Raw genomic sequence first — 17,567 nt, 5'->3', positions numbered from 1 at the left:
TGCATAAGCCACTGCCTTAGCATGCTGCATCAGAATGCAACCCAAATCCACTCTGGAAGTGTCATAATACACCGTGAATCCACCAGTCCTAGAGAGTAAGATCAACACCGGAGCTGAAGTCAAACAGTCTTTTAGCTTCTAAAAACTTCTTTCATACACGTCAGTCAGAGGCACTGCGATCCTTGAGAAGTCTTGCATAAATCGATGGTAGTAGCCTGCCAAACCCAGAAAACTACGAACCTCTCTCACCGTGGTCGGTCTCTGTCAGTCAGTCACTGCCTCCACTTTCTTGGGGTCCACTTGAATACCCTCTCTAGACACAACGTAACTTAGAAAAGAAATGTTTTCTAACCAAAACTCGCACTTGAAGAACTTAGCATACAACTGATGCTCTCTCAATGTCTGAAGCCTTAGATGCCACACGTGTTCCTCTTTGCTTCTAGAGTACACCAAGATATCATAAATGAATATAATGACAAAATGATCCAGGAACTGCTTGAATACCCGATTTATCAGATCCATGAAGATTGGAGGAGAATTAGTGAGTCCAAACGACATTACTAGGAACTCATAATGCCCATAACGCGTCTTAAACGCCGTCTTCAGAATGTCTTCCTCACGGATCCTCAACTTGTGATACCCCAATTGCAAATGAATCTTAGAAAAGCATGCGGCTCCTTGAAACTGATCAAATAGATCATCGATGCGAGAAAGTGAATACTTGTTGCGAACCGTCTACTAATGATTTGGAGATGGCAGCAGTAATCTTTGCCCTAATGATCTGAAGGCACTATCTCTATGGTGAGATGTGCGAGATATATACGGACCATAAAAGTTTGAAGTATATTTTTAAATAGCAAGAATTGAATTTGAGGCAGAAGAGATGGTTATAACTTCTGAAAGATTATGATTGTAATATTCTCTAGCATCTAGGTAAAGCAAATGTCATAGCAGATGCCTTGAGCAGGAAGTCAGTAGGTAGTCTTGCTTATATCAGTGCAGAGAAGAGACCTCTGACTAGAGAGTTGCACGAATTGTGTGACTAAGATGGAGGTATTGGAATCGGGAGCATTGTTAGCACATTTCAGGGTTAGGTATTTACTTGTTGACAGAATCAGGTTAGCTCAGAATCAAGACCCATAATTACAGAAAATCTTGGAAGAACTGTAGCAGGGTCGAGCTAATGATTTTGATATAGATTATGATGGCACTCTCAGGATGGGCACTAGACTGTGTGTTCCCGATATGGATAATCTCAAGAATGAGATTTTAGAAGAGGCTCACTATACAGCTTACAGCGTGCATCCGGACTCTACCAAGATGTATCACTATTTGAAAGGCAATTATTGGTGGAATGAAATGAAAAGGAATGTGACTGAATTTGTCTCCAAGTGTCTGACGTATCAACAGGTTAAATTGGAGCATCAGAAGCCGTTAGGGTTATTGCAACCGCTTCTCATACCATAATGAAAATGGAAAAGGATTACTATAGATTTGTTTCAGGTTTACCCAAGACTTCGGCTGGTTATAATTCTATTTGGATAATTGTGGATCGATTGACTAAGTCAGTATACTTCCTTCTTGTGAAGACTGCTTGTTCTGTGGCTAAGTATGCACGAGTGTATCTGGAGAGAATTACCAGTCTTCACGACATTCTTATTTGTATAGTGTCTCACAGAGGACTGCAGTTCACTTCGAGATTTTGGAGGAAGCTACAAGAAGAGCTTGGTGCCAGATTGGACTTCAGCACAACCTTTCACCCCTAGACTGACAGACAGTTGGAGAGGACAATTCAAACCTTAAAGGATATGCTTTAGATGTGCGTGATAGTTTTTGGTGGTCAGTGGGATTGTACCTACCATTAATTGGATTCGCGTCTAACAATAGCTACTATGCAAGCATCGAGATGTCCCCTTATGAGGCATTGTATGGCCAGAAGTGCATATCTCTTGTGTGTTGGGAAGAGGTTGACGAACGGAAGTTAGCAGGACTAGAGTCGGTTCATATCACTTCAGAAAAGATTCTTATTATCCGCAAGCGACTGAAGACAGCTTTCAGTAGGCAGAAAAGTTATGCGGACCCGAAGCTGAAGCACGTAGAGTTCAGTATTGAGGGGTACGTGTTCTTGAAAGTGTCTCATATACGTGGTGTGATGCGATTTGGAAAGAAACACAAATTGGCCCCTCGTTATATGGGAACCTTTGAGATTATAGACAGGATTGGGGAGGTGGCATACAAATTGTAACACCCAGAATTTTTATATATTTAATAATGAGTTTTTATTTAAGTTAATTTTAGCTTTATTTTTTTATTCGGTTTAATTGGAATGATTTAAATACAAATTTTGAATGTTCATGTTAGATAAATAAATGAGTTATTTTCCATATCCAATTAGTTTGATTTTTAAGGAGTTAATTAAGTAAACTATTTGAGAAATGATTATATTTTGGTTATTCAAATTTTTTTTTCCAAATGCATATTTATATAAGTAAAATTATATATTGGAAAATTATGGTAGAATTGTAAAGGATGTTTATAAAAGAATTTTGGAAAAATTGGTATTATAATTGATTAGTAGTATTAAATTTTAAGTTGGAAATTGATTATTTAATTTAATTGTGTATTTTCAATAATTCGGATTTGGCCCAAATTAAATAGTTAGGGGCTTAATTGAAAGGCTAAAAAGAAGTTTGGAGGTCAAATTGGAATTCTGCGGGATGAAATTGTAAGTAATTAAGAAAGTTGAGGGACCAAGTTGTAATAAGAAAAAGTTCGGGGGCCTAATGTCGATATTGAAAGGAATGGAAGTCGAGGAAGAGAGATGTCGGGGGAGAGGGAGGAGCGGAGGAAGGAGAGCTGCGTCGGGGCCGTCTGTCCGGCGCGGGTGGCCGTCAGCAGCGGCGGCAGCAAGCCCGGCGATGGCGGCGGCTCTGGCGCGAGGAGGAAGATGGCCGAAGCTTCCTTGCCATTTGTCTTGGCGTTCCGGCGTCGGTGGTCGGCCGATCTTGGTGCCGATCGACTCCTCTCGGCCCTCGGCTTTGTTTTGGCGGCGGTGTCGTGATGGTGGCGGAAGCAGAAGATCCGGTGGAGAGAGAAAATGGTGGCAGCTGGCGTTTTTGGATTTTTCCGGCGAGATCCGGCGGAGGATGGACGATCGGAGGACGTATCCCGACTCTCCTCAGCTCAAGCTTCGCGATGGCACTAGTTTCGTGGCGATCGGGCTTCGTTTGCAAATCGACGGTCGAGATCGTCCGTAAATCTCTCCGGATGATCGGGTGTCAGATCAGAAAATCGAAAGCGGGGATCGTCATCACCGCGTCGTTGTGAGTCCGATGGTGTGTTCGGATCGTCGATCGGACTCTGGCGGCTGGAGGCTAGTCGACCGAGCGACCGAGCGTCTCGGTAATTTTCTTTGGCCCGTTAATTTTAGAAATTCTTGGTTTAATTGTGTCTATTGGATTATATTGAGTATTTGATGATTTTTGTGAGTCATAAATAATTGTCAGTTTTGCCTGCCATAGTCGTGTTTTTGTGCTGTGTGGCGGAGTCGGGAAATAGTGAAGTTTGGGGACCCGACTCCTATTGTTTGAATCGTTAAGTATTTGGAGTGTTTTTCTGGCAGGTCCTGGACCCGTTTTTACGGGGGGTAATGTTCGTGTTGTAGGGGAGGTTCACGGTAGAATTCTCCGAGTCGAGATTCTAGGAGTCTAGACCTAGGATTAAAGATCGATTGTTTCAGCGTTTTGATAAATTATTTTCCGTGACTAGATTGTCCGTTTGTTCGGCTCGCTCCAACTGAGGCACCGGAGCAGAGCTAGGAGGTCGCCCAATTCTGTGAGTTAAAGTCATATATCGCTTATGCACGTGTCATGCATAAAATTTGATTTGCTCTGTGATTATTCATTTGCAATTTTAATTTTCATTTAATTATTATCATTATTTTCATGATGCTTTTAATTACTATTTAAATATGTTTTCCTTTATCACTAATTTTAATATTGCATGATGACTCAGGGATGGGATGGCGGTGAGAACATAGGAGTTGGATGAGTGTTCCAATATAATATGAGAGATAGGAAAAGGGTAAAGAGGTAAAAATTTTGAGAAAGAAAGATTAGGACTCACTGTCGAGCATCGCTCTCCGGGCTTAGTAGAGTGTGGTTGCTTAGGAGTAAGGTCCCCGGTCGAGCATTGCTCTCTGGCCGGCTTATTTGGAAATTTAAGTGACCGGTGGAGGTAAGGTCCCTGGTCGAGCTATGCTCTCTGGGGCGCCCGATCTTATTGGATAAGAGAGCCGAAAGGCTAAGGCCGAGAGTTAAGTGACCGGATCGGAGGTAAGGTCCCTGGTCGAGCTTTGCTCTCTGGGGCGCCGATCTGTTGGAATGAGAGGTTTGAGATGTTAGAGTTGAGGTTAGTTGAGACATAAGTGTTGAAATAAATCGAGATGTTAGAGTTGGGATTAGGGTTATATTGAAGTACTCCGTCCCGTTGTATGTGGAATAATTTTTGTTTAAGCATGGCATGACACATATGTCTTAACATGACACGTATGGTTCGCGTGATTTATTAATTATTTTTAAAATTAAATGAATGTGATATTGAAATGTTTGAAACTGTTTTAGATATATGATTTTAGCTCACTCTCGAGCGATCTCATTTCTTATTTTCGGATTCGTGATCGTTAGTCCTCTCGCGACTCTTATTCAAGAATCCGACTCCTTCATCATCGGGTGATGTATTTGATTTGGTATGTAAATTGGTAAATCTTAGATTCTCCACAGTAGTAATAGTAGATGTATCAGTTGTAAATTTTCTGAGTTTCAGGTCTCGCCTAGTTCTTCTGGCAGACCGATTAAATTATGTAAAATGTAGCATTAAGATAATTTGTAGCTTTAATAATATTAATTTGAGATGAGATTTGTTTAAGTCAGTGAGTGTCAGGCTTACTACGGGTTTCGGTGGCCTTACGCCTACCCATTCCCTAGTGCCAGTCACGGGCCCACGGGTGGGGTCGTGACACAAATTAGACTTGCTGCCAAATTTCTCGCATGTACATTTGGTATTTCATATATCCATGTTGAGAAAGTACATTTCAGACCCTTCGCATGTGTTGCAGCCACAATATGTGGAAGTAAGTGAAGATTTGACTTACGAGAAGCAGCATGTTATGATCGTGGATACTCAAATTCTCCAATTGTCCTCTAAGATTATACCGATGGTTAAGGTGTTGTCGCGGAACCATTCGTTAGAGGAGTGTACCTGGAAAACCGAGCAGAAAATGAGGAGCCTTTACCCTCATTTATTTTAATCTTGAGGAAAGCCTTGCCTCTTTTAAAATTCAAGGACGAATTTTTCTTAAGTAGGGTAGAATGTAATACCCTAAAAATAAATAAATAAATAAATTTTTTCTTTTTTTTCCTCCCTCCCCTCTTCTTCTTCTCCTTTTCCTTTCTTCCTCTTTCCTTTCCCTCCTTCGTTGCCTCCTTCTGCACCTACACCTCCCTATCGCCACTGTTGTTCTCCCCTTCCCCTCAAGCTGACACCGTTCTCCTCCTTTCCTCCCCTCTAGCTGCCGATGTCAACATGGAAGAGAGGGAACTGCCGCTTACCGTCGTCCTTTTGCCAAGCAGATACTAGAAACGAGCTCCCTACCGTCAAAAACCCCCGAGCGGAGCTTCCCTTGTCGTTTTTCATCGCCGCCAGCCTTGTTGAAGCCTCACTGGAGCAACGCATTTTTGGCCTCAATCCGGTGGCTTCCGGAAAGTTTGTGGCCAAGGCTTTTGCATTTTCGAACTCCTCGCAACTCAAACTTCGCGTAGGCGCCTCCAGATTCGAATTCTGACCACCATTGGCAATACCAGCTTTCAGACCCTGGTGTTTTCCGGAAGCACAAAATTTCGGATTTTCATATCGATATAATTTTATTTGGACCTTAAAAGTTATTTTATAATTTTAGAAAATATTGTTGCTATTAATTATTAATTATAGATAATTTAATTTAATTAGATTTAATTAATTATGACTTAGATATAAATATTATAAATTAATTGGTATGATTAATTATTATTCTATTTTGTGGTAGATGTGGTTGTGTTGATTAGTGTAAATAATAGAACATTATTGTATGGGTTGGTTGTGAAATAAATATTATGTCGGACCGTCTGTAAATTAATTGTGATCTATGGTGTGTTGCGGAGTTGAAAAAATAATGCAGTTTTGGTGGCCCGACTCCCGTTAATTAATTGTGAAATATTTCAAGTATTTCTAGCAGGTTCTAGACCCGTTATACGGAGGGTAAACGTCTATATTTTAGAGGAGGTTCTGCCAAATTTTCGGTAGAATTTCCGAGTCTGAATTTTCTTAGGCAGTCTAATCTAGGAGTCTAGGCCTGGGAAAAATTAAGAATTTCTTATTAACTAAGTAATTTTTATGAATAGATAATCCGTCCATCTAGTCAGCTCCAACCGAGGCGTAGGAGCAGACTCTAGAGCGCCGCAGAACTGTGAGTTAAAGTCATATAATTAACTATTTTTATGTCATGTCTAAATTAAATGCATTGTTAATTGATTAATAATAATTATTATTATTACTAGCATTATTAGTATAAATTTTATTTTTATTATTATCGATATCATTATAAATATTATTATCATTATTATTGTTATCATATTTATTGTTATTTTAATATTATTATTATAATTACATTTCATTTTCATGTTTGCTATACTCGAGGCTATTAAAGTTTAATTCTTAATATGTCTTTGAATAATTTATATTTGCTTATGATTGTACTATTTATAATTATTAATGATGCTAATGATTGAAACATCGGGATGAGGCGAAAGTAGAACATGCCACCTGATGGGTTGTATCAGGGTTGCATGCGCACTAGTATTAATTAGATACAGGTAGTAAAAGATTATTTTTAGATTTTTCCTTGGTCGAGTATAACTCTCTGGGCTGTGAGAATTTGACTGTCGGAGGAAGGTCCCTAGTAGAGTGTTGCTCTCTGAGCACCGTCTTATTTGGGAATTAAGTGTCTAGACTGGATTTAAGGATCCTAGTTGAGCTTCGCTCTCCGAGCGCCAGACCTATTGAAATAAGAGAGCCGAAATGCTACTAGTATTGGAGTTAGGGTTCTTTTGAGGCACTCGTCCCATAAATATTTAAATTGTATTTTTGTTGAATTATGACATGACACATGTTTTAATATAATATGATATGTTATTCTGATTTAATAAATATTTTATTAAGAAGACTGTAATCGTTATAGGATTATATGATTTTAACTCACTCTCGAGGCTGACAGTCTCAATTTTAAATTCTTCAGGTGACGGTTAAGTTCTTCACCGTCTTTCATTTGACAGCCCGACTTCCTTCTCTTTCGGGCCTATTATAATTAATTTCTACTTTTATATTTTGAATTATTTAAAATTCTAGACTCTCCGCAGTAGTATACCTGATATATTATGTTTGATTTGGTCTGTAACAAATTATGGAATGTTTATTAGCGTCCAGTTAAAGACTTGTGAATGACATGTTGAGCTGGTTTAATTGTATGTTTAAGTATGTATATTTGAATTATTGATTAATCAGACTTACTACAGGTTTTGGTGACGTTAAGTCTACCCATACCCTAGTGCCGGTCACTTGCCCACAGATCTGGTCGTGACAAAGTTGTTATCAGAGTAGAACCCCTCTAGTAGATGTGTCGTTCGAGGACGAACCAAGCGAAAGCTGGTGGGCATGTGACAGCCTGGCCTAGAGCAGCAGTTCGACGAGGGTAGAAAGTGGATGTCGAGGCAAGGATAAGATGCCTAGACAAGGACCAGCATCTCAGGCTTCTAGGATGGCAGCACTCTAAGGTACGGAGGTACATGAATGAATGGAATTGCACACCGAAATGGGGCGGGGAATGGTTGATAAAATATATGTAAAGACTTGAAACTAATCACATGCAGTGTTTTTTGGTTGTTTGGCTGTGGAGTTATAGAAACTCCAAAATTAAACGTGCTTGGTTTGAAGAAATTTCAGAATGGGTGACCTCCTCGGAAGTTCACAAAACCGCTAAAAAGACAAAACCGTGAGACCAGTGGGGACAAAGTGGACAATATCTCATCTAATCTGGTTCTGGGTCGCTACATAAAAGATGCAAAATTAGATTTTAATCGATATGATTATTAATTATTCATGCATATAGTTCGCATGTGTGAGAACATTAGCAATTATGAAAATAAAATAAGAAAATTTACAACGCATAAGGATTTTTTTAGATTTTTAGAATGATTCATTTGATTGGTAGAGATTAAAAAGATATGTAAACATTGAGATTATATCTTCACCTATTGTAGTTTACAAATCTTATTGATTTTCTTCTATATAGAGATGTTTGATTTATACAATGGACTAATTAAAATTCGATTAATATAAAATGGAATAAAATCTAAAGATAATAATTCTAATGTATATCCTACACCTCTCTCCTATAAATGCATGTTCTCTAAGGTTTAAGTTTACACAATTAAGTACCGAATCAAGAAAAGTTACATACTCACAAACAAAAACACAAAGCACAAATCATTTTTGTCGAACACATATATGGAAAAGAGTTCATATAATAGGGATGCTTTCTTGCTTGTCATATTCCTCATGGTGTCTTGTCAATCTCTTTTTGCCCTTCATTATTTTAGCTTTCTCACTTATTTATAAAATTATTGCAATGACATATGGTGGTTTAAATTGCAGACTTCTTATTAGAAGCGGATGCAAGAAAAGTTCCAGGAAAGTGCAATACCGATCCGGACTACAAAGGTGCATATGAATCTCAATGCCCATTCTGCTCATGCAACGTTTCCTCCCATGAATGCATATGCTCAAACTTTCAGCAGCCTATGGATACTGCTCAAGCCATGATTGGAGTAGCTGCATATGGCCACTAGTGGCATATATTTCTCTATAATCGAGATATATTACTGCAATGTTGTCATTGAATTTACTAAGTTAATTAATAAAAATTCCACATTTCTAAATCTCATCTTGTGCTTCTATATTACTGCATAATCTAAGAGAAGTGAATGTCGAAAATATTTTGAAGATTGTAATTGCGTTTAAAGAATTTAAACTAATTTTATATATAACAATAAATATATAAGACAAATCAATGATATGTAAAGATTTACAATATCGCTACTCCAATTAGACATGGCTTACTTTTTAATAAAATAGTCTCAAAATTTACTTTAAGAACTGTTCATTTGATGTAACATATATATGATAATTTATACCCTTTTAGTTACCTAGTACATTTTCACTATTGCCACTTTAAGTCTGGAGAATTCTCTTACTTATAATTTCGCTTTGTAAGATATTGATATAGGTACCAATTTTATTATCATTAGTCTTTCTCTACTAAAAACTAGGCAAAGTACAATGCTAACTAACAAAAAGAATCAATTAAGTCAATTATACATCTTTATGCAACACTTAAGAGGCAACATATATAAAAAAAAAATATCATCATCTATGTATGAAAAATTTACTTTGTATATTATTGCTTACTTTGTGAAGTGTATTTACGAAATTTGAAAATATCCATATAGAAATAATATGCAATACTACTTTGGTAGGTGAATGTATCGATTTTAGTAAATTCGTCGTACTAATTCGTACTCATTCACTTACCATTTAAAGTGGAAAAATATTAGTACTATTGCAACATAGAAATTTAACATATAGATAGAGATTTTGATTTGTGTATTTATTTTCAAGTCGTACGAATATCAATTTTAATTAAATAATAACTCTAATCTTAAAAAATAGCTTGTTAACTAATAAAACTAAAAATTACCAACTCTATTCGTAATATTGGTTTATCTAATTGAAATTAATTAATTAATTAATAAGTTACTAAAAGTTCTCATCTTACATGGAATATTTGGTACTATATGTATTTAATTTAGTATTTGTAAAATCTTTTTCATATAGATATTTTCATAAAGAAAAAAATTTAATTTAAATTCTAAGAATTGAAAAGATTTATAATAAAATATCATCAACGGTCACGCAACATGCGGGCAAATGATTATATTGTTTCTTAATTCAGAATGTATTTTCTTATGACACATGCAGGAAGATTAATTTTAAAATAGTATGTTTATATTATCAAATCTGCAACTAATTCAAATTGAATTAATTTCAACTAAATCAATTATATATATATATATATATATATATATATATACAAATTGAGATTATATCGCCAGCGCATAAGGATTTCTTTAGATTTTTAGAATGATTTCATTTAATTAGTAGAAATTAAAAAGATATGTAAACATTGAGATTATATCGCCAGCTATTGTACTTTACAAATTTGATTGATTTTCTTCTATATAGAGATGTTTGATTTATACATTGAGAGTAATAAATTAAAATTCCATTAACATAAAATGGAATAAAATCTAAAGATAATAATTCCAATGTATATCCTACACCTCTGTCCTATAAATACATGTTCTTTAAGGTTTAAGCTTACAAAATTAAGTAGCGAATCAAGAAAAGTTACATACTCACAAACAAAAACACAAAGCACAAATCATTTTTGTCAAACACATATATGGAGAAGGGTTCATATAATAGGATTGCTTTCTTGCTTGTCATATTCCTCATGGCGTCTTGTTAGTCTCTTTTTTCCCTTCCGTTTTTTTAGCTTTCTCACTTATTTATAAAATGATTGTAATAACATATGATTGTTTAATGGCAGATTTCTTATTGGAAGCGGATGCGAGAATAGTTCCGGGAAAGTGCAATACCGATCCAGACTGCAAAGGTGCATGTGAATCTCAATGCCCATTCTGCTCATGCAACGTTTCCTCCCATGAATGCATATGCTCAAACTTTCAACAGCCTATGGATACTGCTCAAGCCATGATTCGAGTGGCTGCATATGGCCACTAGTGGCATATATTTCTCTATAATCGAGATATATTACTGCGATGGTGTCATTGAAATTACTAAGTTTGATTAATAAAAATTCCACATTTCTAAATCTCATCTTGTGCTTCTATATTACTGCATAATCAAGGAGAAGTGAAGGTCGAAAATATTTTAAAGATTTTAATTGCGCTTAAGAAATTTAAACTAATTTTATATATAACAATAAATATATAAGACAAATCAATGTTATGTAAAGACTTGTAATATCCCTGCTCCAATTAGACATGGCTTACCTTTTAATAAAATAGTGTCAAAATTTACTTTAAGAACTGTTCATTTGATGTAACATATATATAATAATTTATACCCTTTTAGTTACCTAGTATATTTTCACTATTGTCATTTTAAGTCTGAAGAATTATCTTACTTATAATTTCGCTTTGTAAGAGATTGATATAGGTACCAATTTTATTATCATTAGTCATTCTCTACAAAAAACTGGGCAAAGTACAATGCTAACTAACAAAAAGAATCAATTAAGTCAATTATACATCTTTATGCAACACTTAAAAGGCAACATAATAGAAGAAAAATGTATCATCATCTATGTATGAAAAATTTACTTTGTATATTATTGCTTACTTTGTGAAGTGTATTTACAAAATCTGAAAATATCCACGTAGAAATAATATGCAATACTAGTTTGGTAGGTGAATGTACCGATTTTAGTAAATTCGTCATACTAGTTCGTACTCATTCACTTACCATCTAGTGAAAAAATATTAGTACTTGAGATATATATATATATATATATATATATATATATATATATATATATATATATATTCGACATATAGATAGATGTTTTGATTTGTGTATTTATTTTTAAGAAATATGAATATCAATTTTAATTAAACAATAACTCTAATCTTAAATAATAGCTTGTTAACTAGTAAGCCTAAAAATTACCAACTCTATTCGTAATATTGGTTTATCTAATTGAAATTAATTAATTCATTAATAAGCTATTAAAAGTTGTCATCTTACATGGAATATTTGGTACTATATGTATTTAATTTAGTATTTGTAAAATCTTTTTCATATAGACATTTTCATAAAGAAAAAAATCTAATTTAAATTCTAAGAATTGAAAAGATTTATAATAAAAATATCATCAACGGTCACCCAACATGCGGCAGATGATTACGTTGTTTCTTAATTCAAAATGTATTTTCCTATGACACGTGAAGGAAGATTAATTTTAAAATAGTATGTGTGTATTATCAAATCTGCAACTAATTCAAATTGAATTAATTTCAACTAAATCAATTATATAGTACCAAATATATCAACATCTATGTTTGCAAAATTTATAAAGAAACTTTATCATTTGGTAAAGAGAAGAGGATACTCTGCCCAGCTCATGATAACATGGATGGCCCAACAGGATTAAATAAGCTACAGGTATGTTAATTAGTACAGACTCAGCCACGGACTCAATCGGTCTAACCTTAACACATGCTTTAAAGGTTCCTGCCACTTGTCTCTTACTGTCATTGTAGGCTCTGATAATGGTAGAACTAGGTTCCAAATCCTTTTGCTCAAGGCCATACTTGACTAGATACTTTAATGGAGAAATGTTAACGTTAGAACCATCATCAATCATCACATATCCGCTTTTCACTCCTTTTACCATAGCCTCGATGTATAGTGAGCGGTTGTGGCTTCTCCCCTCCACATGTAGTTCCTCATCTAAAAATGATGTTACTGGCTTTCTCTATTAGATGGCTAAAGCAGCTTATTGTGGTGTAGACTGAGTAGTTAATACAACCTTATGTAGTGCTCTTGCTATGGCATTTCTATATTCAGATGAACATTCTAGAACTTTCCAGATCAAAATGTTGGACCGGGTCCTTCTCAGCTTTGCCATGATTAATCTTTCCCTCTCGTCTCTCACAACTTGCTTTTCTTTCTATTTTCTTGCTTCATCCTTTGAAATTGTTTCTTTGGATTTTTTCCATTTTAGGTTCTTTTTCCGCTTCTGGTTTTTCTTTTTTCTTTTATTTTGACTCTTTCAATATTGTCTTTTTGGGATTATTGTATATCTTTCCACCTCGAGTCAACCCATCTACTGACTCACTGGTTGGTTTGAAAGTTGACCCCTAGATTTCTGCCCAAATGTCTAGCGACTCTGCACTCCCTGCTAACTGATTTTCTCTCATCTCAAGTGTTTCCCATTCATCAAAGTTCCGAGGCACGTCTGGTAGTATCCAAAAATTTCTTAAAAATTGTGTATGATGGCTACAAGCGCGTTTTCTTCTTCACACTCCTTGTTTTCTATCACCCACTGGCTTATTTTCTCTCTATCGCTTCTTTCTCTCATTTTCTTTTCCTTAAAGGTCTCCGGCATCACCTCTACGAACTCTAGCACAAAACTTTCTAGCAGCCCAGAACTGATCATCATTGTATTATAGTTTGGTGTTGGTACCCTATTGTAGTTTGGCAAAGGATTGGAGCGCTTCGCCTTCTAATTTGTGATCTTACCATTGTCAATTAGATTTTGTATTTCATTTCTCAAGCTGCTACAATAGTCAGTATTATGACATGCCATCTAATGATAATGGCAAAAAGAATTTGAGTTATTTCCCATTTGAGTGACCCCAGGTCTTGGTGGGGGAGCCTTATTCAGCAAATTCAGTGGTTGCAACTTAGTCATAACCTGCGAAAGAGGCATTGGAAGCAGGGAGTACCTCCTTTATGGAGCTACAAAATTCACCCCAACTTAGGATACATTGACCTCTTTCGCTACTGAACTGCTAAGGGCATTTCTCTTGTAACTTCTTTTCTTCTACTCTATTTCTTTAATATTAGAGGCATAATCTCTGAAGTCCTCAAAAGTTCTAAGCGAGATTGGAACTAGCTTCTTCTAAACATAGGCATGTGTGTCTTTCGTCATATATCGCACTTAATCCTGCTCAGAAGGTCTAGTTACCATCTTAACTGCCTTCACCTTGAAGCGCAACATAGAATCTAAGATACTCTTATTAAGCATTTACTTTGTGATTTCCAGGTCACGTGTAATGACCTCCACTTCTTCTATACTCATATTAGCCTACAAACTTTTTGACCATGTCTTTCCAATCATTACGGAACCTTTTATTACCAATTACCAGCGGTTGGTCTGTCCCTCAAGATATAGCCCAAAAATCATAACAATTTATTCCTTAGTGAGGTTCTAGCATGTCAACATGGCCACCTTGTACGAGTTGATGAAGGCATGAGAATTGCCTATGCCATCACACTTTGGCAAGTCTAGCAAATTAATCTTCTTTGCTTGGTAGTCACTTCTACCAGCTCTTCTAAGTCATCTATTACCTCTTAGCCTTTGACCCTCAACATTTTCTAAAGCTTCTCAATCCACTTCTCCATTTCTTTGACATTGGGATCTTCGACAACCGAAACCCGTGGTACAATTGTCTGTTTAACCTGATTCTCCTCTTTTGCATCGGTAAACTCATACGGATTACTACCATTCTAATCCTTATTTGAAGCCTGACCAAAATCCAGTACCACCAGATTCTTTGGATTTGTACCAATACTATCCACCCTATTGGTGGTTCTATTGTTGGCTTGTGTTGCAAGTGTAGGCGATGCTACAGGAGCAGGATGAGTCAATTGTTATTGTGCGGTCAGAGCTTAGAGTGCTTCGGCTTGTTGTCTCATTAATTCCATCAGGCTCTACATCTGAGTCTTGACACTTTCCAAATCATTATGGACGACTTCTAATTCAGCATCGCGGGAGGCTTCTAGATAGTTTTCCATTTCAGTGCTTTTTTGTCTAGTCAACCTAACACATGTTCTGACCCAAGCTATTGTGGCCTTTGATGAAAGAAAAGGTTAGAAATAATGAGAGTAATTGCAAACTGCATGTATGAATGTATGCATGGAAATGCATGTATGCGTGTATGCTCTCTTCTTGAGCGAACAAACAGTTGATTTCAGTAATTGCCCCATAGATCCTATATCTATCTATATGAAGAAGAAATCTTGTAACGAAGGGGATTCTTATTTGTACAAATGGTACTTCGAACTTGGAACGAGCATGAAGAAATTAACGATACTTCTTTATCTTTTGAGTTGTTCTGCCGGATCGGTTGCTCAAGACCTTTGGTCTCTACCCGGACCCGATGAAAAAAATGGGATCACTTATTATGGACTTGTTGAGAATGATTCTGATCTAGTTCATGGCCTATTAGAAGTAGAAAGCGCTCTGGTGGGATCCTCACGGACAGAAAAAGATGCTCTCTTCTTGAGCGAACAAACAGTTGATTTCCTAAGAGGATCAAAGGATCCATTCCAAAGTATGAAGATATAGCCATCCTTTTCATTAAATCACTAATTCTTGTCCATTAAGCATAAGCGACCTTAACATTGTTCTTAAACCAAAAATAAATTACTGAGTACTTGTCCAAAAGGACTTGATTACAAAGTATAAAAGAAATTGGGAAATTGCATTAGCTAGTCATATTCTGGTGATTCAATCTTAAAGAGTTGGTCCTTAATGATGATCTTCTTGTCTAGAGCTACTGAACATCCTTCTTGAGACAGATGCACTCATCGATATCATGTCCATATACACCATGTTACAAGCAGTAGTTGTCCATCTCACAGTCAATGTAAGCAGGTATCCTTCGATATGATACTGGCTTGGGGGGCAGCAAACCTCGATGATGAAGGTCCACCAAATGTTAGAGTAAGACGTGAGGAGTCAAGTGTACTTCTTTTTCTTATTCGAGGCACTAGGCTTCATCTTGGTCTTCAGCTCATCCTCTCAGCGAGCTTTCTCCCCTTCTTATCAAACTCTTCATCTATCATCCTTGAAGTGGCAGTCGTCGTTTCCTAATAGCTCTGTTCTAGGAAATATGCCATCTTGTCCAGGTCATACAACCTTTGCCCAACCGAGTGAAATAGGGACCTTACTTGAGACTTGAGGATGTTAATCTCATCCTTGAGGCTTATGAATTCCATTTAAATCTCAAAATCCATCAATATTTGATTCATTATTTTTCATTTCTTATCCCTTGATCACGCTTTTCTCAAACATTCATCATGAAAATGGATTTTTAATTTTAAATAGCCCAAATCTAGGTTTTAGACACTAACGAAGGAATAAAGTCATGAATCATATTCATCATTTGTCTTAATGCATTCGCGCTTCTCTTTTAACATTTATGCCAATCTCGATTAGTGTTGGTCTTTGAGTAGTTCCAAGTGCGTTTTAAGAAAAATAATGAGGAGTCATAAGATTATGCCGGACAAGCATACGTTCACATGTTATTTAGTAACTGCTGTGTTTCATTTTGTCTATTAGCGACTTATTTTTCTTTCAATCCTATTAAATTTTATTAAAATATTGTGATAAATTATTCTCTCTCGAATGTATAGGTTAAAGATAATTTCATTAATCGTTTATTTAAACTGCATTTTAGTTGATTTGACCTTGATTTGAGAATTGAATTTTACTCCATTGCTATGATCTTTAATTGGTAGTTATTGCATGTTTATTTTACATCTTAAAACTTTAGTTATGTTTTTTAGCCTTATTTTTTGAACTTCTCTTAATTTTATTGAAGTAGACATACTCATTACTCCTTTCTACTTTCTTATTCTTTTATGGTGTCATAAAGTATATCAAGTGGTTTGTACTTTATTCCTCTTTTCTCAAAAAAAAGGTCTAATAAAAAAAGAAGAGAAGTTACAAATCAAAAAGGAAAACTCGAGAATATGAATAGTACTTTAGAATTATGACTCTAGTTCAGTAGCCGGGAGGTCGGCATCACAAATGTCCACACTCGCGTCAAAAGGGTAATATGACAATTTTGAGTATGCTCAAACTTAATCTTGTCTTAAAAATACTAATAAATACTTTACCATCATGAGGAATTGGGTTTAGTACTTAGGGGGAAAATTCTTAATTTTATTTCTTCAAAGTTTTTTAGTTGTTTAGAAAGAACGCTCATTTCCCTAATTTTAGACTTCGAGTCTTTTATTTCCCTTGCTCCTATTAAAAGAATACCTTAGTTTGTGGTTTATCATTCAAGGATTGATTCTTAGCTAATGATTCTAGGTTGTGTTTTCTTATATAAATGATTGATCTGTAAATTATTCAATATCTATTTGTTAAAAAGAGCATTTTTCATTTCTTCATTTTTGATTTTACTCAATTTGCTTGAGGACAAAGTGCTAAAGGCATTTACTTTTGAGTTATATTTTATATTCATTTTACCTCCAATTGAGCTTAATTTGTTTGTTTAGAGCTTTAGTTTTAGTTCTTTTAGGACCTTGGATGACATTACATGGCAAGGAGGTCTTTGGAATAAAAAAAGGATGAGAATCAGGCTAAGAGAATGCATTTTATAAAGGTTTGGAGTCATCACACAGGCATGGCACAGGAAGCACACAATTGGGTTGCTTCTCCGTATAGATCAAGAAAAATGGCAAATTGTGGTAGAACTTGACATAAGAAGGCATGCCCGTGTCCTTCCCATGTCCTTCCCATATCACCCAATCAAAAAGGGCAGATCATGTATTAAGTTCACATGAGTAGGTCACATGCCCATGTGACTCAAAAGATG

General features: G+C 35.8%; 1 protein-coding gene across 1 annotated transcript; it reads left to right on the top strand.

The window, feature by feature from the left end:
* Nucleotides 1-1,472: 1,472 nt before the first annotated feature.
* On the top strand, nt 1,473-2,245 carry LOC125371221. Its single transcript, XM_048379758.1, has 2 exons — nt 1,473-1,728; nt 1,845-2,245. Exons 1-2 carry the CDS (start codon nt 1,473-1,475, stop codon nt 2,243-2,245), a joined length of 657 nt encoding a protein of 218 aa, XP_048235715.1.
* The last annotated feature ends 15,322 nt before the right edge of the window (nt 2,246-17,567 follow it).

The sequence above is a fragment of the Ricinus communis genome, chromosome 9 (genome assembly GCF_019578655.1).
Source record: "Ricinus communis isolate WT05 ecotype wild-type chromosome 9, ASM1957865v1, whole genome shotgun sequence".
NCBI classification, from domain to species: Eukaryota; Viridiplantae; Streptophyta; class Magnoliopsida; order Malpighiales; family Euphorbiaceae; genus Ricinus; species Ricinus communis.
The sequence above is the reverse complement of the archived record's forward strand: the minus strand, read 5'-3'. Positions and strand labels throughout refer to the sequence as shown.